General features: G+C 36.1%; 4 protein-coding genes across 4 annotated transcripts; 3 read left to right on the top strand and 1 right to left on the bottom strand.

Annotated features, from left to right (window-relative positions):
• Positions 1-707: 707 nt before the first annotated feature.
• LOC115926596 lies at positions 708-2898 on the bottom strand. Its single transcript, XM_030991435.1, has 2 exons — positions 2771-2898; positions 708-2314 (listed from the first exon to the last, which is right to left on the bottom strand). Exons 1-2 carry the CDS (start codon positions 2866-2868, stop codon positions 1666-1668), a joined length of 747 nt encoding a protein of 248 aa, XP_030847295.1. The 5' UTR covers positions 2869-2898; the 3' UTR covers positions 708-1665.
• A 548-nt stretch (positions 2899-3446) lies between these two features.
• On the top strand, positions 3447-12147 carry LOC115926904 (SEC14-like protein 3). The gene is made up of 10 exons (XM_030992520.1): positions 3447-4046; positions 4690-4759; positions 5245-5288; positions 7495-7557; positions 8085-8178; positions 8831-8925; positions 9577-9672; positions 10654-10798; positions 11284-11393; positions 12142-12147. Exons 1-10 carry the CDS (start codon positions 3993-3995, stop codon positions 12145-12147), a joined length of 777 nt encoding a protein of 258 aa, XP_030848380.1. The 5' UTR covers positions 3447-3992.
• Positions 12148-12384: 237 nt separating this feature from the next.
• On the top strand, positions 12385-14409 carry LOC115926595 (SEC14-like protein 2). Its single transcript, XM_030991434.1, has 3 exons — positions 12385-12511; positions 13181-13332; positions 13635-14409. The coding sequence occupies exons 1-3, from the start codon at positions 12435-12437 to the stop codon at positions 13814-13816; spliced, it is 411 nt and encodes a 136-aa protein (XP_030847294.1). The 5' UTR covers positions 12385-12434; the 3' UTR covers positions 13817-14409.
• A 5025-nt stretch (positions 14410-19434) lies between these two features.
• Positions 19435-24149, top strand: LOC115918007 (alpha-N-acetylgalactosamine-specific lectin-like). Its single transcript, XM_786290.5, has 3 exons — positions 19435-20006; positions 20751-21039; positions 22994-24149. Exons 2-3 carry the CDS (start codon positions 20758-20760, stop codon positions 23324-23326), a joined length of 615 nt encoding a protein of 204 aa, XP_791383.1. The 5' UTR covers positions 19435-20006; positions 20751-20757; the 3' UTR covers positions 23327-24149.
• The last annotated feature ends 617 nt before the right edge of the window (positions 24150-24766 follow it).

Genomic DNA, 24766 nt, shown 5'->3' with positions numbered 1-24766 from the left:
TAGAATTATGTCAAATAATACCTGAGGTAATATATATATTTTATGCACTTTCCCAAAGGCTATCAGTAGTGATTGTGATGGTAATGAGGTTATGATAGTAGTAGTGATGGTGCTAATGATTATGATGGTGGTGATGATGATGATGATGATGATGATGATGATGAATATGATGAATAAATAGTCGCAAATGAAGATGATAATGATCATCATGAAAGTGATAATGATGTCGATGATGATGAAGACAGTGATGGTGATGATGAATTAATGGTGGTGACTGGTGATGATAATGATAGTGATGATGATGTGATGAAGACAGTGATAATATGGTCATGAGGTTGGTGAAGGTGATGGTAATATAGATGAAGAGGATGATGAGAATAGAGAGATATGGGGAGTCTGTTGGTAATCTAGAAATTACCATTGTGCCAAAGCTTGGCAAGAGAGTCCCTAATATTTGGTCACTTTTGGAAAATCTGGACAAATCAAAGCCACAAGATTATTCATACAACTGTATATTGGGCAACAGCGAGTTACATGTACCAACACCTTACATCACCATCATCATCATCACTACCATCATCATCCCATCAACATCACTATCCCTATCCTCAAAAGCAAAATATCCCAGACAAATGCAACTTTAGAAATATGTCTGTTGATAATCATACAGCTAGCACATCAATAAATAACGGGACAAATAAATGATCTAGCTGGCAAAGTATGTAGTAATTTATTATAATAATAATAAAAGAATATTTATAAAGCGCGTAATAAACAAAAGTTTTTCTATACTTATAGTACATTTATTGCAAAAAGGGGGAAAGGATAAGAAACATTCGTAATTATATTTCTTGTTTCATATTTTATAAGATGGTCATAATTTTATATTTACATGAATTTAAAAAAGTGTCTTTGACTTATGGAATCAGACCCATTATGACCCGTTTAGTAAATTCCTTTTTTACATAATCAAGATAAGTATGCAGTTCAGGAGGACCAAATCCTATTACAATAACACTTGGTAAGTAACTATGGGAGAGAAATTTTAATGGCAACAACAGCACCTTGTACATTGGTGCTGTAAACTTGAATTTCATTTATTTTGGCCTTGCTGTGTGAGTCAAAGGCCTGGCACACCCATTTTTTTTAAAGGTTTAGAGGTTTAAATATATCAGCAGTACACACTGCTTAAGCAATGAGAATAAAGTGGTGCAGATAATTTCAGTGGTAACTTCTTGCTAAATCAATTAACAATTCTGTTTAAATACTTGTACTTGTCAAAAAGCAAACAAGGCAGATTCATGTACAAATAACCAAAGAAACATGTCATGACTTTTATGTAGTATGCATCAGAAAATTTGGCTGTAATCAAATACAAAATATCTGACTGCTCAATTCATTAGGAAATCTAACTTCTGCAGACTCTTACAAAGAAATAGTAATACCGTAAGTATTGGACATGACAATGAAACTCTGTTCCTAACTGCTTACTCAATATCTGCTGAGAGGGAGAATGATACTTCGTCATATCATTTTGAATAAGAGTAAATGTCCTTGCGGTTCTCCATAGGCAATGGAATGAATACTACTTTAGATTTGTGTGCTACTGAAATATTCCAAATACATGTAGTACAAATAGCTGATTTAAAGTTCCTTCTTCATAAGTTATCTCTTTGCAGTCCATGGTCTCTCTTGCGTTCTCTGCCTATCATATATTCTCTTTGCTTTCTTTGATGGGACCAGGGCTTCACTAAGTCCGGCTCTATCTTTCCTCCTCTTTCTTATCGTCTCTTCCTCCTCCTTTGCTCTTTGTCCCTCATCGTAAAGGTCATCCTGGAATGGAGCCCCCATGTGTCCTCCACTTGCAGCGCTAGGGTAAGCTTCAGAGTTTCCCCCAGTAAGTAACACAGGTTTATGATCACTTCCATGAGAGAACTTGCAAGTGTCTCCAAACCTACAATTTCCCTTCTGGAATTTGTAGCACATTTTATGATTTCCTCTGGCAGCAGCAGCACCATCTGGCTTCTCTTGTTCTTTCATCTTGACATGCTTTTCAAGGATAGATAGTTGATCTTGTCTGGCTTGCTCGAAAGGATTGGCAAAGACAGACAAACTAAGGAGGTTCTTGGCATTACCCGTTCCTCCAAGGGGCTCAGATGATGAGAAACCTTGAGGTAATGGCAGTGGAACATTGTCTTTGTCTGCCTTGACAGACTTCCTTACACTGCTCTTCCTGGAACGGTCAGAAGAATAAGCATTTGAGTCAGAGTCAGAAGAACTTGAGGTATCTTGACTGGTCAATAGATTGTGTCGCCTGTGAAATATGGAATAGAAATTAAGAGACACATCAGTCATTGATTTCTTTCTCAGTCTCATAGTATGATTTACAAATTAAACTTAAAGAGGAAAGAGAAGCCATGTTTTTTTTTAAAGCAGCAAAATTTAAAAATGTTGCTGCAAAAATTATTTCATGACCAGAATTTGCAGAAGTCCAGACCATACATAACAAAGTGACAATCCACAACATAATTCAAATCTCATCCCTACATGTTTCATATCTAGTCAGGTACCTACTCTAACCATCCTACTTACCCCCCCCCCCCCCCCCCCCCCCGCATCGTCGATGATTCACCTGCACTCACATTACATTAACTTGAATAGGTGGGATAATGTTATAGAATGAAGAAATATTTTGCATGTTAACAGTCGAATTTTGATAATTTTTCGCAATGACAAATACTTTGTACCAAGACCCAAGCACGCCACTTACGTTTTACTTTCTTTTTCTTGACGATTAATTGGAATATCAGCTTCAGAGTCCGAGTCCGAGCCTGAAGAAGAGGGGTAGTCTGCTACAAGAGACGTCATTTTTGTTAATATTGCCTTGTGCCCAACACTAGATGGCGTTTCACCCATCTTTCATTATACGCCGTCCGTCCGCCCAAATTATGTGTTCAACTTTTTTTTGTTTTTGTTTGGGGAAGTGTTTGTATCTTCTGTACATTCATAAATAAAAATAATAATAATAATTAAGCTTTTTGTATAGCGCATAACACATATTCATAATTACATTTCTCTATGCGGTTTATACAGAACAGAATGCAGAAGGAGTGAAAATGGTGCTGAGATCTTAGAAAGTGGTAAATACTTTTTTCTTTTCTCATTCACCCTCCATATTGTTTTTATTTACTTTACTTGTGCTTTAGATACTAGCGTAGCACATTTGCTATTACCAAAGGGGCATTGGACATGAAAATGAGAAAAGCAAATGTTTTTTAAAGCCCTAAAATCCTAATTTTGAAAATAAGACAATGATTAAATCGTTTGATCAAACAACATAGTCGACCGGTCATAGTCTGAAGTAGATGATCTTTGTGTTAGATTAATAGATAATTGATCATGAGGAACCATTATCAACAGGTATGAATATGATGATAGATTAACACGATCAAGTGAACTTTGGACAAGAGTCAATTATTTTGAAAAAGGGGTAGCCTGCATAAATATAGCCCCCTCATTGGGAAATGCAAATTAATATCAATAAAACTTCATAAATAAATTATAGCTTAATAATACTAATTTTGTTATCTTTAAAGATTCCTGTAAATGAAAGACAATAATGCATTATTAATATAATATTATGTCGATCAAAGATATTGTGATCCAGTGTAATCATATATCATAGGCCTACGTGCACCTGATCCTGGAAATGTGAAACTCCTTGACCTTCCCCTCATGAAACTAAACATTCTCAATAATTATTCCTTTTAATGAGTATGACGAAGCAGGTCACAGTGGCGTTTACGTATTCAATTTTTCCTGAAAGTATCGGTATGAATATGCCTGAGGACTTTAGAGTTTAGACTCCTCTATCCCTTAGTTCGTTTTAGATTATTTATCCTGCGTATACCGGATCTTCGGAGTAATGACTTGAATTGTCTTAGTTTATAAGTGTTACCTCATTAAGTTGTAGTATCGTCTGTGGAATCACAATGAGTGGAACATTGAATGATCTGACTGCTAATCAAGCCGATGCATTGAAAGAGGTAATATTATAGTTCAAGCATGTTTGCTCATTTAATTTACAGACCAGTCTTGCAAAGTTGTACACAGTGACCAACTTAGTCGGATGGTGTTACATTGGGTTCTTTAGGGATAGGCCTATTCATACTTTTGAGAATTTCATTAAGTTTCACATCATTATCTAGTATTATGAAGATAAATAGTTAGTATTTTTGTTTGTAATTATATTTTACTGCCTTATGTCGTGGATATAATATCTGCCATGGAGCAGGGGACAAGGATTACCCATAGCCTACTCCGGTCTTGAACAGTGTGTATACACGCCGCTAGTAAGGTTTTTTTTTTTTTTTTTTTTTTTTTAATATTCTTTGATTTCTTTCATTTCAGTGAAATCAATTTCTGTACAAAGATGAAAAATTCACAAATTTTGTCCTGGTTTTCATTACATTGCATTTGTCAGTTAAATGTTTTTAGTTCAATGCTTTCTGATTAAAATTGTGTTATGTTGTTGTATTCTCATCATTATTATATAATGTATTATATAATTTATAAAAAGCCCAACAATCAAACACCCCAACAAAAACCCAGTTGTCACCTTAAGCCCATACCCCCTTTTCTGAGATCCTAGAGCTGCCATGAATCTGTTTTTTTACCATTCCTTTACAGCTTAAATCAAAACTGAATGATATACAGAAACCAATCCATGATGTACATCAGCTGCTCCGCTTTCTACGAGGTAGTTTTTCTTCTTCCTTTTCACTTTTTAAAATAAATGTAATTGGTGCCTTTTATTCAATGTAACAAGAAAACGAACTTTGTTGTCATTTTTTAGAAACACACATGACTTGTACATACATAAATATTTTTTTCATAAAAAAACGTTAACAGTTGCGCTACGATTCATTTGACAGATATAGGCCTATTAAAAAAATTAAAATTGATACATAGCCAACTTTAGCAATATTTGTGGTTAAAAACTGAGTAGGCATAAAATTATATCTTTTTAAGATATGATACTAAAGTTAGAACGCCGCTGATACATATTCAGCTGTCATGTTATTCATCACCACATTCTAATAATATACTGGATGCAGATAATTATAAGTAGTTTAGTTACCCGAAGGTATTTCCAGTATAAATTTAGCATTGATATACATGTAATTGCAATTCTTTGTTTTTGTTTTAAATCGATTTTCATCATTAATATTCCTCCATCTATAGCTCGGAAATTTGACATCAAGAAGACAGAAGCCATAATTCGCCAGGTATGTCAGATCACATTTTTTTAAACAGGAATCATGAATTTGGACTTACAATAGTCAGGCCCAAAGCAGAAAAACGAATATTCTCCCCTCAGCTTTATCTCCATTTTAGAAAATGTATTCTTCTTCTATGCGACAGAAATGAGAGATTTTAATTGATTTAAAGGAGGGGGAAATCTAATTTGATATCTTGGTTTCATTTTCTTTGATAAGTCACTTGGCAAGTAATGTCATGAACATTTCTTCCTCATTTGTCTACCAATGCTCGTGAACCGCAGTCACGTGCATTGTTGACATAATTCATTGTGATATCATTAATCAGTTGACGTTCATTATAAACATATTATTTTCCCTCAATGCTCTATCTTAGCTGTATTTTCTAATTTGTTTCCTCTTTCAATGAGCCTTCAAAATATCTTTACATAAGCAACATTATGTTTACATAAGCAACATTATCTGCAATTCAGATATGAAAGATAACTGATGGTTTTATAAATTGCCAATCATTTTTGTTTTCGTCTTACACGGCGTTCGGTGCTTTCAGACTGGAGTTTAATATGCAAATACTGATCTATATTCTATATAGCGAGTATGACTATGAAAAAGCATGTCTGGAAATCAATATCATACATGTAGGTATGAAAACATAAATTGTATTCTTCTTCTAGGACAGAAGTGATAGCTTTCAATGGATTAAACAATCGTATTTCATATCTTGGTTTATTTTCTTTGATTAGTCACTTGGCAAAGTATGTCATAAATATTTCTTACACGTTTCTCTACCCATGCTCTTGAACCATAATCGCATTCAATGATAACATAATTCATTGTGATATTGTTAATCAGTTGACATTAATTATAAACATATTATTTCCCTCAATGCTCTATCTTATCTGCATTTTCTATTTTGTTTCCTGTTTCAATGAGCCTTTAAAATATCTAGAAAAAATAAACAGCACCTATGTTTTTAGGATTTTTGTTTACATAAGCAACACTATATTTTATGCAATTCACATTATGAAAGATAATTGATGGTTTTATAATTTGCAAATCATCTTTGTTTTCGTCTTTCACGGCTTTCGATGCAAATACCGATATAACGATTGTAGAGGAAAAAGCATGTCAGTAAATCAATAGCATACATGTAGGTATAAAACATAGAGTTTGCGTAATTTTGTCTAGTGTGACTTTCACCATATCATTTGAAATTCGAAACCAAAACAGCACGTGAAAGATTTATCTGATTTATGAAATTAATGACAAACTTCCCTCACGCATACCAATCCGGCGAAAAAACATTTCATTATAATTTATGAATGGTTATCTTTGCTTGGCTTGTCATTATCATTTTATTTGGCGATTTGATGTCGAGGAGACCATATCTTAATCAATGTTTTCATGAGGATTTTCTTTTGAATGATAAAACACAAAGAAGGACCTACATGTATAGTCACGATAAGACAGTGTAATATTTCATCGAACATTCCTTCTTGGCTGCTATAAGTGAAGGCTGTGAGAAATAAGCTGTATGGAAATATTTTTCTTGTAAAAATATTTATGTAGAATAATTATAAAAAGGCTATATAAACCAGGGTAGCGTTTCATGAAACACATTCGCTGACATCACGTTTAAATCCCGCCCGCCCCCCCCCCCCCCCCCCCCCCCACTTAGTGTTATTTAGGGTACGCATAATTATGCGTGTTCCCAGCAAGCCCCCCCCCCCCCCCCCCCACCACCCTTTTCAGCAAAAGTCCGGTGTGTAAAGTCAATAGGGGTAGACCTTTTTCTTTTGTTATACGAGCCTTTTCAGCATCCCCCTTTTCAGCTAAAGTCCGGTGTGTAAAGTCAATACGGGTAGACCTTTTTCTTTTGTTACGAGCCGGAAGTTTTGGGAACACGCATGGTATCCCTCCGTTAGACGGAGTTGGGGGGGGGGGGGGGGGTGAAATGCATGTATTAATACAATAACAAGCGTAAAATGTCGGTGAACTTGAAGTTATGCGGTCTTCGCGAAACGATGCCCAGGAAACCAACAATTCAGGTCTATTTAAAAAAAAATGTCTGTTAACATTACACATGAAACTATTTCCAATTTCTATTTTTTGTCTAGTATAGTGACAGCAGTTTTCTGCCTGCTTAGTTGCACGGATTTCGACTTTAAGCAGGGTAACCTAAAAGTTAACCTATATAATTATTTCTTTCCTCTAGGATATTGTGTGGCGAGCACAGATGAAAGTTGACACTATACACGAATGGTTTAAGATACCCGAGGTATGCATAAATCATGATTTTCTGTACCTGCTAAACCCTATTATTAAAAAGAATGTTTTTACTTTTACGTCATCATTTTAAATATCTTTTATATTCCTTTTGTTCAACGCGTCAGAAGAAAATCTAGAGAAGGCAATTGACTAATTTAGACAAAATAAGTAGCAGTGTAGACGTTCTGTTTTCACTATTCATAGACATTATATTTATATTATACTTTGCTTTCATGCTGGCATATAACAGTGATTTGATTTCATTTTATTCAATAAGGATGCATGTTGCACTAAAATATCGTGGGTGATTACATGAAACAATTACAACTTCTTTTTGGATTTCTTTCCTAACAATTTGGCTCAATCAAAGCTATACCGTTTCTTCCATAATATTCGTTTTCGTATTGTTACGGACGGCTGTATTCCCAGCCGTAGACCAGTATGTAAACGTTCGAAACCTATCGCATGTTTAATTGCATCTAGTGTCTCTTCATTGTGATAAAATGTTAATTTTCCTTTTCACTATTCTGAGTTTAGGTATGTCTGAAATACTGGCCAGGAGGATCACTAGGATTGGACAAGCTTGGTCACGTGGTATGGTTGAGTCCAATCGGGAATGTTGACCCCAAAGGTCAGTTATGTAACTTTACTTTTTACGTTATTTACTCATCATCTTCCTTGATAATAATATGTCTAATTGTTTCAAGCGTTTGGTACAAAATTACACACAACTTTGTAGCTTTTACAGAGTTATAACTGTAAAATCGATACAGGCCTATTAAATTGTCATTCATTTTGTCACATACCTAAACAACTGATATACATAACTTATCTATAATAGCTGACTAGATCAATTGAGTACATATAAAATAAACATAATCTATACGCAGTAAATATTTGCATGTTTTATGAAGAAAGAAAGGAATCCTGCATATAAGAAAAACACATGCATCTCCTGACGATTTTTCAAATCATATATTCATTTTGAAACCATGTCATGTCATGAATTTTGACCCTAAGAAAGATATGAGTCTATAAAGTCATGATAGAGCAACCTTAGAAGTGATTTGCTATGTTTTCCTTTATATATATATATATATATATATATATATATATATATATATATATATATGTTTTTGAATGCTTTAAAAAAAAATATGATTGTATGTTTGATGTAAACTCGCATGTTTAGTCTTTGGACTTTTTGACGAGATTGAATAAAACCTATTAATTTGAATTGAATTGAATTGAATCCCGAATCTTTTTGATTTTGTTAATGACAGGACTGATTTACTCAGTGAAGACAGGAGATATCATCAGAACTAATATATATGTCATCGAGAGAATGGTCAAAGAACAAGAAGTCATTTCTCAAAAGGTAAATATTGTTGAAATCCATCATTCATTCGTTTGTAAGGGTAATAATAATGAGATAATAAGGATTACATGAATAATTTTGATTATGGGTATCAATCTATTCATTTCAATAACTTAACTGATCTTTATAATTGGATAACGTTTGTAATATCAGCATTCACAATTGGGTACCTGAACATTATCTAAGTATCTTATTGCTAAAATTAGCCTTTTGTTTACAGAAAAACTCTTATTCCCTGTCTCGACATAATTTATACGACATGCACAGTGATCCCTCACACGAAAGGGTGACATATTCTATGTACACTCTTGCCAATAGAGTTAGAATAATGTTTTTATTATCTCTTTTCATGAAATTATTGTGACGCTTATAGTTTATTATTCCATTGAAAGCTATTCTTCAACCTCAATAACTCTTTAGATATATAAATAAATGTTTGAGAAGATAAAACATGTAAATCAAAATCAGAACCATTTCTTGAAAAGAGAGAATAACACTATTTCCATATTTTGTAAAGGGGGGGGGGGTAATTGAAAACCTCCAAAATCTATAAGATGTATGTATCGTGACATACAATGTCTATTTACATGAACAACTACATTCTTCTTCCATTGGGTATGAGTCTTTCGTTTACTCTTTCCTAAACTATAGCTGGGTCGTCATATTGAAGGGATCACACTCATCGTCGATCTCGATAACCTCAGCGCAAGTCACATGTGGAAACCCGGTATGGCCGTCATGATTGAGGTAACAACTCTTAATGTTAACGCCCCACTAGCTATACTTGCGCCATCTATATAGCAAACAATGCCTTATCGGTGCCTTTTTGTCCCCCATGATCCTCTTTTTCTTATGTGAACTGAGAGCTGATTTGATGAGATAACCACCTGTCAGTGACCTTGCAGGGAGGTCTAATCCCCCTGGCGAAACTATTGCAGACGGGCTTTAAGGAGAGAATCAAGTAGCTTCTCCGCAATAAACCACACGCTTTATAACGAACTAGCCTTCAACATGCACGAATAATATCGCTGACGAGGCCCGTAGTCACGGGGGGGGGGGGGCACGTGCCCCCCCCCCCCCCCAAAAAAAAATGTCCAAGATCGGTTGAACTTGTTTAGACCCCTCCCCAGGACATCGATCAATGACATGTATGCGCCCCCCCCCCAAACATCAAACTCTGGCTACGGCCCTGTCGCTGACACAAACCTGCAGGACCTGCCCCCCCCCCCCCCCCCCCCACCTCCTGAACCCAAGATATCATTCGCCCAATGCATCCTAGAAAACCATTCAAAATTAGAATCTATACAAAATATCAAGAATGGTCATATGCTCTAAAAACTAAAGGTACATTTTTAAAAAGCTGGATCCAAAATCACTAAAAAGGTCTGAATCCAAACTGTTCGAAATTGTAATACATGTATGCCATTTTTATCACGCTGTTGCTCCTCGGCTCTTTTAAAAAGAGGATTTAACATGTGAGTTTTTAAGAGTTTATCACATCATCATCGACAAGGCTCTTATACTTTTGCCAGATATTTGGAAATAGTTGTGTGATGACGTCACCTTGAGTATGAGTGATGGTATTTGTTCACGATGCTCTAAAATGTAGAATTATTTTTTAAAAAAATAACATAACAAGATATGCAAAACGTGTCTGACACTGCTTTGTTGATTTAATTGCTATGCAATCGTCTACATTTTTACTTTCACCATATTTCATTTCTTTAGCTGTTCACAATCATCGAGGAGCATTATCCGGGTTTTATTCATCAGATGTTTGTAGTCCGACCTACCAAGCTCTTACCGATAGCCTACTATCTCATAAGGCCATGCTTCACAGAAGATACCAGAGAGAGAATACATGTGTTAGGAAGTAAGTCCAACCTCTAAGATAAAACAATGATAAAACAAAAAACAAGCAAATTAAACCTACGAACACACCAAAACACCCTTTAACCAAACGTAAGTCATGACAATAATATTGTTGATTTTTAAGACGTGTTGGCCAAGTGGAAGTAGCAATGGGTTTGGAATCTAGAGACCGCGGGTTCGATATCATCTTCGGGTAAGTTATTTCCTCCTAAATCTATGATCCAGAGACGTACATGGAGGATAGTAATTACGAAAGATATACCAAAATTACTTAACATTGCTCAAAACGTGATCAAGACAGATGGTCATAAATTGGTTGCTGAAAAAGAAATAACGAGCGGTAATGTGCACAACATACATGCAGCTGTTTTTTTGTACCAACCGATGTAGACTAAAGTCATGAAATATATCGACTTATCGAAATGTAATATTTCAAAATGGCAAATGGAAAAATGTATTATTTCACATCATTCTGCCTAAATCTAGGTAACTGGCGTGAGGTTCTCTTGAAGCACATAGATGCTGAGATATTACCTGTTCACTGGGGCGGTACTCTCACTGATACAGATGGGGTTCCTAACATGTGCCCAAGTAAGGTAAGAGATGTAGCCAGGGGGGGGGGGGGGAGGGGGGTTCATGAAACAATTTTATTAGTCGGTGGTTTTCACCGACTTATATCACTTTCGCCGACACTTAAGTGTCATCGACTATTTTCCAGGCCTCTGATTGGTCAAATTTAGTCAGCGCTGACATTTGTCGGCGGACAAAATATGTTGATGAAATGCCCCCCCCCCCCTTTTTATCGGCAAACTCGCCGCCAAATATATTTTCGTATGTAACCAAATATAATGCATTACGTCTTAGTGAAGCGCCTCGATGCGAATATTTGATACACCTGTTACGAATAAATATATCTCAATGGTCAGAATTCAAATGGCATGCATAATTTAGGTGTTGCTAGGTAGGACAAACATTATGTCTCATCATCCTAACAACATGAATCATAATACAATATGACTATTGAAAAGCAATTATTCGTAAGGGCTATTGTACCCTTTCCCACTCACGTTTAGCGACACTTTCGGAGATTGTCTAGAATCTACGTCAAATGGGAACGAGCTTGTATATCGTATATCATGTACATGTAATCGTTTTTTTTTTTTTTTTTTAAAATATTTTGTTAAGCTTGTTTCATAATTATGATATTAAAGAGTGACATCGTGCCTTCATTTATACAATAGAGTTTTAAATAAGATTACCTGTACATTTTTGTTATCGTTAAGTGATGAAGATTATGGCTCCTAAAAACTTCTTTGAATTTTCTTACTGGAGCATAATATCTAGGTGTAATCATTCCAAATTCCTTCCGGTATTTAATACTTATGCCTAATCATTTTAATGTTGTCATCAGAATCTAAATTGTAATCATTTGATCAAATGAATTTCCATTGGGCAAATTTTTACGAGAGACAAAACCATGCTTCAGAAAAGCCATCTTAAGACGCATTTACGCCTACGTTTTCTTATTGATCAATTATTTTGATTATATTTACACTTTCTGATGATACTTAGATCAACCTCGGGGAAAGGTTCCTTCATTCTTCTACAAAAAAGGAAGTGACCTCAATCATGATGACATGACCTTCATGGAACTTCCGGGTAAAAGGTCAACTGAAGTCAAGCACAGAATCTCGACCGCAGGCAGTATCTTAAGGTTTGTCCTTTGTCATGTTTGAGGATTTCCACGGTGTCAGAGACAAAATAATTTATCAGGCTCAATAAAATACCCGGGTACTTACATAATGATTGCTCAGCGTTTATCGATATGTCTATAAAGGTGCTAAAACTGAATATCCCTGGTGTTTGAAGTTAGCAACAAAAGCAAAACTCGAATGCACAGTGTGTATAAAGTGTTAACACAGTGTGGACACGGTGTGTGAAGAGTGTAAAACAGTGTATACAGTGGAGCCACATTTTACACACAGTGTAATTTAGTGTGACTAGCCTGTACACACATTATGTCTACACTATGAGTACACAAAGCGTATACATTGTGAACACAATGTGTGAACATTCTCAACACAAAAGAGTTCTAAACTCACTCTGTGTTCACAGTATGTTGTGAACACATCATCGTTGATATCTCTGTACCATGGTCATCACATATTATAAACAATGCATTGAACATAGAATGTCACTCACTTTGACAGCACTGTGAATATTTCCCGGGCGCACACTGTGGTCTTCATGCCCACAGTATGTTTATCGCATTGTTTCTTACCCTGTGTAGTCGCATAGCCAAGAATAGCAGCTAACATATCGTAGGAAATGTATCAATATAATTGAGCCGATCGGGCAAATTTTGTTTTTTTTTCTGCTATAGTTACGAGTTCAAGACAGCGTCCAACGACATTGCTTTCGGGATCTACCGGTTGTCGGAATCTGGAGAGAAGATCTCTATCTTAGATGAGAAGAGGTATTGCAGTCATATCATACCGGAGGATGGAGAAGTACTCTTTGAAGAACCCGGATTGTGTAAGTTATATTTATAGATATCATCTTCATTTTGCTCCTCCCCTTCAGATCGAATATATTTTTGGGGAAGTGCCTATTTCTCTATTTAACAAAAATAATTCTTAATCTGTGATAATCTATAGTCATCACGACTGATACGCCCTATGTTGTTGTCGTTTTTCCAATAAACAAGTATTAAGTTGTTAAGACACTTTTCGTTTTGACCGTCTGTTCATTTTCAACCTTCGGCAGTCTCCTTTTAAAATTATGTTACAAAAACCATTTCTTCAAAAATTCGTTCTCATTCAATCCCCCAACTCCAGATGTGGTGAAGTTTGACAACCGCGGAAGTGCCTTCCAGAAAACACGCAAGTTGAGCTACTGGATGGAGGTCATTGAACCCAAAATCGAACGATCGTCAACAGGAGGCGCCTTCTTTAACAATCCGAGAGATAGTGGATATTATCAAGAGAATCAGTATATGACACCAACCGGACCTAAATAAAATCCCCTTTCTTAGCATAATCAAAGAGGACTGTATAAATGATAATAGTCCAGAACCTTCTTCTTTTTCTTCTCTCTGTCTCTATTGGCCTCTCTCTCTCTCTCTCTCTCTCTCTCTATATATATATATATACATATCTCCCACTCTCTCTCTGTGTGTCTCTCTTGCGCGCTCTGTTTCAGTATAATATATACTTGTTATGTTATGTGGAGGTTAACGGTTCCAATCCCAGCGCGGCGTTCTATTATAATGTTCTTTACCAAGGTATCCGTCTTCATTTGCCACTCTCCTCCCAGTTGTAATTGGATGCTATAGAGCGCCACGTACATCTTTCTCGCTCGGCTACGGTCGGATAAATGGAGTGCTATTTGAAACAATGTGACTGACATTAGCTGTACTAAAATGACATTATTTATCGGTAGTGCTATTATATCTTTGCTCGTATATATATATTTGTAGGGTGCTCGATCGGTATCGGGAACTATTAAGGATATCTTGCGTTTCATATTTCTATCATTTTCTGTATTTAAAATGTAAATGTGAGAAAAAGTCTTCAAAAAACAACTGAAGGAAAGCAAAGACACTTTTCTACAGTTAGTTCTCAACTCATCGTTTAAAAAACTACTAAACCAAATTTGTTTTCTTATGTACGTCTTGAAGAAGAAAATATCACTTCCCCACTATCAGATATTCAGACTGCATAATTATTATGTGTATATATTATAATGTACAATATCGTTTTTAAAAAGTACATGCAGTTAATATCAACAATTTGTAGGTGCATAAATAATTGACATGTTTGAGGTACATATTTCCACCAAATGAATAATATTTAGGATAGAAGTGACCGTTTAAAGGTAAAGACCAGTTATGGTCATGCGATTGCATTGTGAAATAATAATAATAATAATAATCCGGTTTTTTATATAGCGCTCAATACACCGATCCAACGATGTACCTAAGCGCTTTACAGATATATTATTACCCCGGTCATCGGATTCAGGCTTACCCGCACACAATGTGTGCACATTTTCCAAAGAAACGTTGTGGAATCGATCAGAAAAGGTTGATCATCTAGCATCTAGCATCTGCAAGGTTCTGGAATCATCAAAATGATAAGAAATTTGGCCCATTCTTCGTAAAGTTACAAGCACTATACACAGAATGATGTATATGGGACTACCCTATATCTCTCACAGACCATGAGAGAAACAAATTTACCAAATATATGAATTAGTAGGCGGTTTCCCGGCAAATTTTTTATCATCATGTATTAGTCAAAACATATTCTTTCACATGATTGGTAATGAGAGCTTCCATTTCATTTTTTGAAATTGGGGCGTTTCCAATACTGGTCTTTATCTTTAATGGTTTTGCGTTTAAAACATGACATTATCATCCATATGGACTGATATAAACTGGTCTCTGAGCAATAGAAAGTTTGATTGTGCTTTTTTAATAACATGTCGATAAATCTTGAATATCATTATTGTGTAACTTACCTTCAGATGTTCACCTGCATGTATACAATTTTAACTCTATTTTCTCTTTATTATTTACATCTCTCAATCTATATCAGTCTTCGTGGGCTACCTACTCCGTCATTGTTGTAATAAACAGTATAGTATTAATTCTCAGATTTGTCTCAGTTCTCTCGGTTATAAAATACTGTCATATGATAATGTTGGAGATGTTCAAGTATCTTTGATTTGACATTCTCAAATTTATCTTTTACTTAAAACAAATGGCAATTTTATATTATCAATTAAACTTGTAACTCACGAGTAAACATTCAAAATTCTTGTTTAGTTTGAAATATATTTTAATGTATTATCAATGTACGTTTAGGTCATGTAATTTTTACTCTGTAAATTGTTGAACATATTTAGCTGGTAGTTGATTATTCGGTGATCTTTACCTTATAAACCAAACCAATAAAATGTTACGTAGCTTAAGCATGTTAGGAGCAGTACGTATAATATTACACGGATGGCGTATGAAATATATTTGTTTGCAATGTTATGCTGGAGTTGTCATTAAGACTTAGACTGTTGTAGAAGCAATAAAACACTGTTCTCTTTCGAAAAACCAAAACTCAAAATATTGAGTTTACAAAAGAAGATCTAAAGGGTTATAAAATCGTTAGAATTAAGATACAATAATTATACAATCTTCACTAGGTTATAAAATACTGTCATATGATAATGTTGGAGATGTTAAAGTATTTTTAATTTGACATTTTTGAAAAATTATCGTATTTTATCTTACTTTCCTAACCCATCATTGGATATTGAGCAATGATGTTAGTGTTAAATATATTTCTTCACATTTCAGGTGTTTCAACTTATTTTGTTGTTGCTATCAATGTAGTAAAAGTGGAATACCTAGAAAATATAACACTCTCATGGATCATTTTTATTAAGTAAAAAAAAAACCAGTGTTGGAATTACAATGGTCCTATATATTTGTTTGGTTGTTGTTTGTTATGGTTTTATTTTATGATATCGCTGCTCCCTCAATACTCTGCATGCATCGTACTTTAAGCACAAGAGGGCGCGAAATGATTTCATCCATAGCTATATACTCATTTAAAACAAAAATATATACAATACGCTATAATTTCCTCAGGAAGGGTGCACGAACAGGTAGGTTCGATAGAAAGAACATACATTTACTAGCATAATATATACATGTACTTGTGTATGGAGAGCAGCTGATCAAAGAAAAGGGGAGAGAGAGAGAGAGAGAGAGAGAGAGAGAGAAAGTGATATAGAACAAGTTATGTCTGCAGGCAGACGCGTACGCAGAGGGGGGGGGGGGGGGGGGTTGGGTGTTAACCCCCCCCCCCCTTCATTTTTTGTATGTGTTTATTTTAGAGCAAACCCCCCCCCCCCCCCTTTGTGTGTTTTTTTTATTTTTTTTATTAACAATTTTTTTTAAAGAAAAATTATTCAAATGGCTGACCTAAAAAAGGTGACCTTACCCCCCCCCCCAACAAAAAATCATGCGTACGCTACTGTCTACAGGCAGAACGACATGAGATTGGGCGAGAAGAAACTAGAGAAAATAGGGAAAATGAGAGAGAAGTCGGGGAACAGAAGTATAATAGAGATAGATATATGGAGAGAGCAAGTAAGAAATTAATCATGAGAGAGAGAAAGAGAGACAGAAAAAGACATATATAAATTGATACATAAATACATATATAGATAGATATAAAAAGATAGAATGTAAAAGAAAATGAGAGAGAGAGAGACACACAGAGAAAGAGAGAGAAAGAGAGAGAGAGAGATGACCAATACCAAAAGTTACAAAGTTGAAAGGTAACGTGTAAGTGCTACGATGTTTATTTTTAAAGAAAACTAAAAAGGAAAGGGCAGGGATTATATTTTTCTCACGGAATTTCATGTCTGGAAATGACCGTCCATCCTGATTGTTTTTACTTGACAAATTACGTTCTTATATAAACGTCACTCCCCTAAAAGATCTATTTCAATCTCTCCTTCCCTCTCTCTCTCTCTCTCTCTCTCTCTCTCTCTCTCTCTCTCTCTCTCTCTATATATATATATATATATATACACGCATAATTATATATCCTTGTCTTTCTAAAAATAAAAAAAATCTTCTCTCTCTCTCTCTCTCTCTCCCCTCCCTCCCCCTCTCTTCCGTTCTCTCTCTCTCTCTCTTACTCTCCCTCTCTCTCTCTCTCTCCCCCTCTCTCTCTCTCTCTCTCTCTCTCTCACTCTCCCACTCTCTCTCTCTCTCTCTCTCTCTCACTCTCCCACTCTCTCTCTCTCTCACTCTCCCACTCTCTCTCCCTCTCTCTCTCTCTCTCTGTCGAAATTTTCCCATACCCTAATCATAGAGAGACCCACAACATGGGTTCATATTTAGGAGTATACTGTATATGAGGAGTGCCATGAAGGAGTGTCCAGAGTATTACTCCAGGGTTGGCAGGTTTAAACAAAAAAACATATTCGTCAAACTGTTGCAAAAACGTTTCCATGTTCCATAATATGATACATGCACTATCTATGATATCAGTTATTCGTATAGGTGCTATTGATCTATTAGATTTCCACTCTGGGCCGTTGTTAACTTTTTTCTGAAGGTGACTTTATTTTTCGAAGAAGCCTAATAGTTGTCCCACTCTCATCTACTTGTAATCATTTTTCTCAAATTCTTTTCTTACTTTCTCATTATTTTATACAATTTTACGCGTAATGGTCTACGGATTACTGAGGGTGGAGGGGGGAGGGCAAGGGGTACACTTATAAATTATTCCAATAGTAGAAGGTTTGCCAAAGGTTCTTGAAGATAACAAAACGACAAACAAATCGTTCCGTTTTGGATTTCCTGACGGGCTTTAAAATTGAGGTAAACATGCGACACATTTCCTGCTTGTACTTAAAAGTAGTCTGGTGCTCTGGTTACTGTTTTGGCTGGAAAAGGAGATGTTTCGGAGCCTTACATAATTTATGAGCTATTTACAGAGAGGTTAAATAAGCCAAGTCTAGACGAACGTTATTGCCACATTAATAGTTATAAAGTATTAAAATGGGTTTATAAACACAACATCATATAGGCCTACATATCTAATTTACTAATTGAGACTGCTCAAGCTTTGTTGGGGTTATCAAGTCAATGTAGCCATCAGATAAACTATAAACTTTGAATTAAAGTATCTTGAACTACACGTCCAGCCAGTGCGAACATAATCTTTATCAGTCATTTCCTGACTGCTTTACTGGAAATACAACAACAACAAACACACAGTTCACTATAACTTCACGAAAACACAGACATGTTATTAATCATAACAAATCAGATGTGAGAAGTAACGAAAAGGTCCAGTCAAAACAAATATATGCGACACCAAAAGAATCACATTAAGAATGTTTTACACACAAAAATGTTGCCCTATGCCCCTATCCATCTAAATGATCTGATAATCAATAATTGTATACTGTATAATTTTCTTCTGAATAAACCTGTTATGTAAGTGAGCAGGTTTAAATGTTTTGTTTAATGGTTTCTCACGACCAGTTTTTCTGAATTAGCTTTTCATTTTTCAAGTGTGCGTATAAGATTATCCTTTTCGTATTGATTAGGACCTAAGTCTAAAGATGGGCAAACATTACAGGCGACATGCCCCCTAAATACAACATCCGTGGTCATTGATAATCGCTTCCTGCCGTTGGTTTTAATCGGCTTTTAATGCAGGTGAATAAAAGGAATTGATCAGTATACACTTGATCTATAAACATGGAACAAAAGAAATAGGAACAGATGGTATAACGAGCTCAAGTATGAACTGAGAGAAAGAAAGATAGAAAGAGAAAGAGAGAGAGAGGGAGAGGGAGAGGGGGAGAGGGAGAGGGGGAGATGGGGAGTGGGAGACAGAGAGACGCTAAGTAAAATGGGGATCACAAAGCATGTATAACGAAATACTGTAGAGATTGAGATGGGATAGGAAATAAAAAATGAGAGCGTAAAAGAGAAAGAAAGAGAGGGGGATGGGGATGAAGGAAATAACACAAAAGAGGAGGAAGAGGAAGGAAGAAAGAAATAGATAGGCTACAGAGAGAGGAATGAGTGATAGAGGGTGAGAGGGAGAGAGAGAGAGAGAGAGAGGGGGGGCAGTGAGCAAAGCAGGTCGACTCCACTGGAAGAGATATCAGCAGTATCATACAAACCGGAGAGGCAGATAGCTCTTTAATAGCTTTTGCGTCTGACGTCCATCCCTAACAAAAATATCCTTCTTCTCACGCCAAAGAGCACCAAAATATTGTGCATATTTCTGCTTTTCTTTGAACAATGCCCCTGGTTTATCAAATCCACATCTCAGGGGTTTGTAACTGATGGGCCAAGTATGATCATGCGTGCGCCTTTGTAAACGCATCAGGAGCAGCGATCAACGTTAATCTAAACAGCATACGATCAGTTGATGTTGGAATGTGAGCATTGCTTCTACCGGTTATCTATCGGCTAATTACTTTCTGGACTGTAGCTGGTTTGTTGCTGGTTGCTGACGGTCATTATATGTCCATGAAATAGTGTCCATGGTATGTCCTAATGATATATGGTGAACAATTAGTAGACGTCTTCATAGCATCCACACTGCATTTTCTTTCTGCTTGAGTGAAACATCAATTTGTCCCGTTCTCCAGTTTGACTGCAGATATACTTGGTAAGTCTATGTTTTCTAAATTATTTATTAATGGCGTTAAGTTATAATATATCCTTCTGAAATGTCTTGCAAATTCACATGGAATTTTTATGTTGCCCATCGAAAATAATGGCGTCAGATTTTAAGTACAATATCCAGCAAAAACTTCGGTTGCTGACTATTATCGCTCTCATGATCTCTCATCATTTGCCTAGCCGATCCCCAGGGGGAGGAGGCGGGTAACGCGTAGGCTACTCAAGCAAAGATGCTCTGACAATTAATAAAATATTATGCCACCAAAAATGTTAGCATGTTGCCGATATAATTATCTATAAATAAATAATAAATGGGAAGTTATAGCCTTACTAGCTACTCCCCCTTCCCCGGCTAAAGTTTTCAATCGAAGAAGAGCGAAAGGTAATGACATATTCATGTATTGATAAGATTGTTTTGACAGTAGCTTTGTGTGGATCCATTTTATTATCTATCAGTCGTCATGTTACTTATCTATTCTTCATAACATTGCAATGATGGACCATATTATTTGATCGCTTGAATGTTTGAAGATAACGTGGCAATTGGAGATTTAAATTGGTGAAGAAAAAAAAATCACATTCCCTTGGCGAATTGAATATAATCGTAGGCTAGACTCAGTACAATGTGGAAATAAGAACTGAAATTAAATTCGGCCATTCAAGTAAAACATGTGTATAAAATAATTTAAGCTTAATACCCCATTATTTCATCTATATCTAATAAATATAGAAACATCATGAAGGCCTTATACATCTTCCTGCTCTGTGCTGCTACCTCATACACGTATGGCAATACTCCAAACGAATACGCTTGTCCACATGCATGGACTCAGCGAAATGGCTACTGTTACCGGTACTTCGATGACATGTTACCGTGGTCGGTAGCGGAGTCGAGGTGTCATGAACACTTCGATTCCGACGGCATCGCCCATCTCGTATCAATTCATGATCAAGCTGAGAATGACTTCATCTTTGACATATTCAACTCGGCGAACGGTGATCATGGTGATCTCGACATCGTAAGTGTTACATTCTTTATCTTTATCTTGAGAGAGAGAGAGAGAGAGAGAAGAGAGAGAGAGAGAGAGAGAGAGAGAGAGGAGGGAGAGAGAGAGAGAGAGAGAGAGAGAGTAAGAGAGAGAAAGATAGAGGGATTCGAAATTGTATTGATTTTCGTTTTTCGTTAGTTTCAGATAAAGAATGTGGTTATTTCACCATTTTGGAGTTAGCCCATAGAGGTGGGTTTGAAGAAAAAAAAAGGATTTAGGTCCAAAAAATAAACATAAGGAAACTTAATTATTTTGCTCTTGATTGTGCGTGTCAAATCATACTCTTACCAGGGCATGTGAGTTAAAGTCTCACCTCCCTGCTCTTACTCAATACCCAGTAGAAAGCGGCGTATAGTCAGGGTAGTCAGCGGGGAATCGCTCTGCTTTGGAGGGTTAGGGCACAAGAGGATTTTTTGTAAATAGGGAGGTTGTACTTCAGGAATCTGCCATGTGTGGGAGGGGCTGTCCCAGGTCCCACGTAGCCTACTGTTAGACGATAATGTTTGAAGAGGGGGAGAGAGAGAGAGAGAGAGAGAGAACAAAACAAAACAAGTGAGAGAGAAAGAAGAGAGAAAAAAGAGAGAGAGAGATGCGATATGAGATACAGGAAGATAAATGAAGGGGAAAAATAGAAAAGCAGTGGAAAGAAAGATTGAATAGGATTGAGTGAAGAAGTGTAGAGTTATTTTAATACACCTCATTGAGACCACTAATGGCATCCCTTCAATAACATTCAGTCATTATATAAGAGATCAGACATTGTCCCTCACACGGTATATCCCGTTTCCTTCCTCACCAGACAATAAAGGTTTTAATAGTTAGGCTTTCTTTCAAATCATAGGCGTAGCCGATGGGGCGGGAGGTCGAGGGGACCATGTTTTCATCCTCTATTTTTTCTTCAAGGAACTATATGTGACTTTGTGTCCATGCACCCCTGCCCCTGTTCCACGATTCTGGCTTTGCCATTTGTTCCAATTAATGATCTTCTTTTCGAGGCCATATATTAAAAGTTTGTTCACATTAACTTGGTCATAACACCAACATATAAATTCTAATTAAAACAACCATCAAAGGTAAGAGCAATAATATTTTACCCTCTAAATCCCTGTTTCCCTTTCGATATCCCCGTTTCCCCTTTTGCATCACGATCTTCCATGTTTCAAATACAAGGTTTAATACAACATGATCATGTTATGTGAATTATCGTTATGATGAGGTACTCGAATACTTTTTTAATGTAGTTTTGAATGACAGTAAATCTACAAAATTACCACGTGATTTTCCTTGACAATGTAGTCTTGATCAAGTGGTTATTGACGTTGAGAAGCTCCATATTTTCCTCCGGTTTTTTCTAAGGATGAGTCAGGAGCTATAGAAAACATATTCAATTATTTATTAGAATGCGGTGTATAAATAAAATTGTTCCCCCCTCTCAAACTACTAACTCTTTGTTTCAGATACTCACCCGAAATGTTTACTTTTCTTTTGTTAAATTTTACGTTAATTAAAAGGACGGTGATTTAGGCATTAAAATGTCTTTAAAAAGGGCAAGCTATGATATTAATTGAAGAAAAAAGAACTTTATCCGAATGATAATATGCACTTGATAATCCCAGTACGTTTCTGGCAATTTCGTCATTCCTGATTATGAAATTATCAAATCGTACATGCCCGCAATGACGTCAAATGCGTCATCAAGCCACGTGACGGCCTTTTTTTGAGGGGCGTAGCCCAGCAAGCGTGAGATCTGTGAAAAATGGATGGTTATTATCATTTTATGGTCAATTTAGAGATTTTCTGAAAAATTAGAGGCTGGAATATTAATAAGTAGAGGTGTATTCATGTTTTAAAATGCTATGTTACTTGGGTTAGAGTGGCCCTTGAAAAACGTTTTTTCTGTATTCTGTATTTCATTGCCCTATAGACAAATACTCCTGGCACTGATCTACCCACCGGGATGTGGACGGGACTCCACCAGGAGGTACGGGATGGCCCTTGGGTGTGGTCGGATGGTTCCTCCAATGACTACACCCATTGGTTACCAGGACAACCCGATAACGGCTACCACGCCCGAGGTCGACTCAACGAGGACTGTGTCATCATATGGCGGAACGACGACAACGGCTCAGAGTCTACACGACAGTGGGACGATATCGGATGCGACATCCAGGGAGGAATGCCTTACGTTTGCAAGATGCCGGCCGTGCCCGAGTTTAATGACGTCGAAGACAGCAGACATCATCAACGCATTTTGTGAGCAGTGTACGAAGCAGTAAGAACTGATTGAAACGGACGATGCAAACATAACAGATACTTAAAGAAGTCTGAGTGCGTTACAACTGAACTGTGACGCATATACTACGTCCATACTCTCCTGTTTCTTCGGTCTCATAGGCCTTCGCTCTCCTGAGCGTTCGATCTCGTGAACCTTTTGTCCGTTGGAATGCATCCCGTATACTATCCTTTCTTTGCAATGTGTAATATATAAACATGAAGTCGATTTCAGTGTGTTTTAGGATTTATATTTATTACTCAAAATGTAAAAACATATTCCATTATTATAGACATTTACGAATCATGCTTTATACAAATAAAACATTAAAACATAATCGTAGGTCTAATCAACTTAACTTGATAAATGACTCAAAATTCAACGTAGGATTCTAAAAATACTATATATTGTTTGATGTCCAGAAGAAATTCAGAATAAATAATCATTATCAGGATTATAAAATCGTCTTGAAAAATATAATACGATAACTTCCATTTTTAATGCTTCTGTGCCCTTAATCCGGGATTTGAGGTCTTTCAATTATTAAACAATGCCAAACGACTACTAGTCAAGTGTGAAATATTAATTGGAGTTGTTTCTATGTATATTTATACAGGTATACAAGTCAACAATAAACACAACGTCATTGTATCTTATTTCATAACTAATTGTTTTTTCATAGATCATTCTGAAAAAAGAGAACAGTATCAAACAAGATCTGAAATGTTGCATCATAAGTTTCAAATATATATCTGATGTCCTGGGTATAAGGAAATAAAGTAGCACTTAGGCACTAAGTAAAACATAATCTCGAACGTTGTTTGATATTTGGTTTAAGCGCCAATGGCTGATTCTTCAAAATAACCGTCCAATAAATAAACATTTTGTCAACGTGATCGTTTAAGTACTATAGTATATATTATTCTTTTTTTTTCATCTTTCTATATAATAGAATGACAGAAAGATGAAAAATGTAATGCACATTGGGGAAAGAGGATTCAATAATCATAGATAAATAATTTAATGGAAATCTAATAAATATTTAATATTTCGTAGTAATCGTTTGCGCAATCAACTACATGTATATTATCTTGCTTGCAAACACTTTTGGACCAATTGCTCAACGTGCATTTTTAAGTCATGAAATTAATGTAAGCGACATCTAACGGCGACGGAGCTTTGCTATTTCGTTTACAAATTGAATCAGGGTTAGTCAAAGATGATTTTGGGATGAATCTGAATCTGAATCCACCTTACAAGGAGTTACGACTTACGATTGACACTAGTCAATCCCAAATCCTCCAATCGATCGCAACTTCACAGTCTCCTATCTCAAAGGTTGTTAGGTACACAGCCGAGACTGATTTCAAGTTGCGATCAACTAGAATCATAACTCTCAGACATGGTTTAATATACAAGACGCCA

Source organism: Strongylocentrotus purpuratus, unplaced genomic scaffold (genome assembly GCF_000002235.5).
Source record: "Strongylocentrotus purpuratus isolate Spur 01 unplaced genomic scaffold, Spur_5.0 spur5_scaffold_2, whole genome shotgun sequence".
Classification (NCBI taxonomy): domain Eukaryota; kingdom Metazoa; phylum Echinodermata; class Echinoidea; order Camarodonta; family Strongylocentrotidae; genus Strongylocentrotus; species Strongylocentrotus purpuratus.
This window is presented reverse-complemented; position numbering and strand designations above follow the sequence as displayed.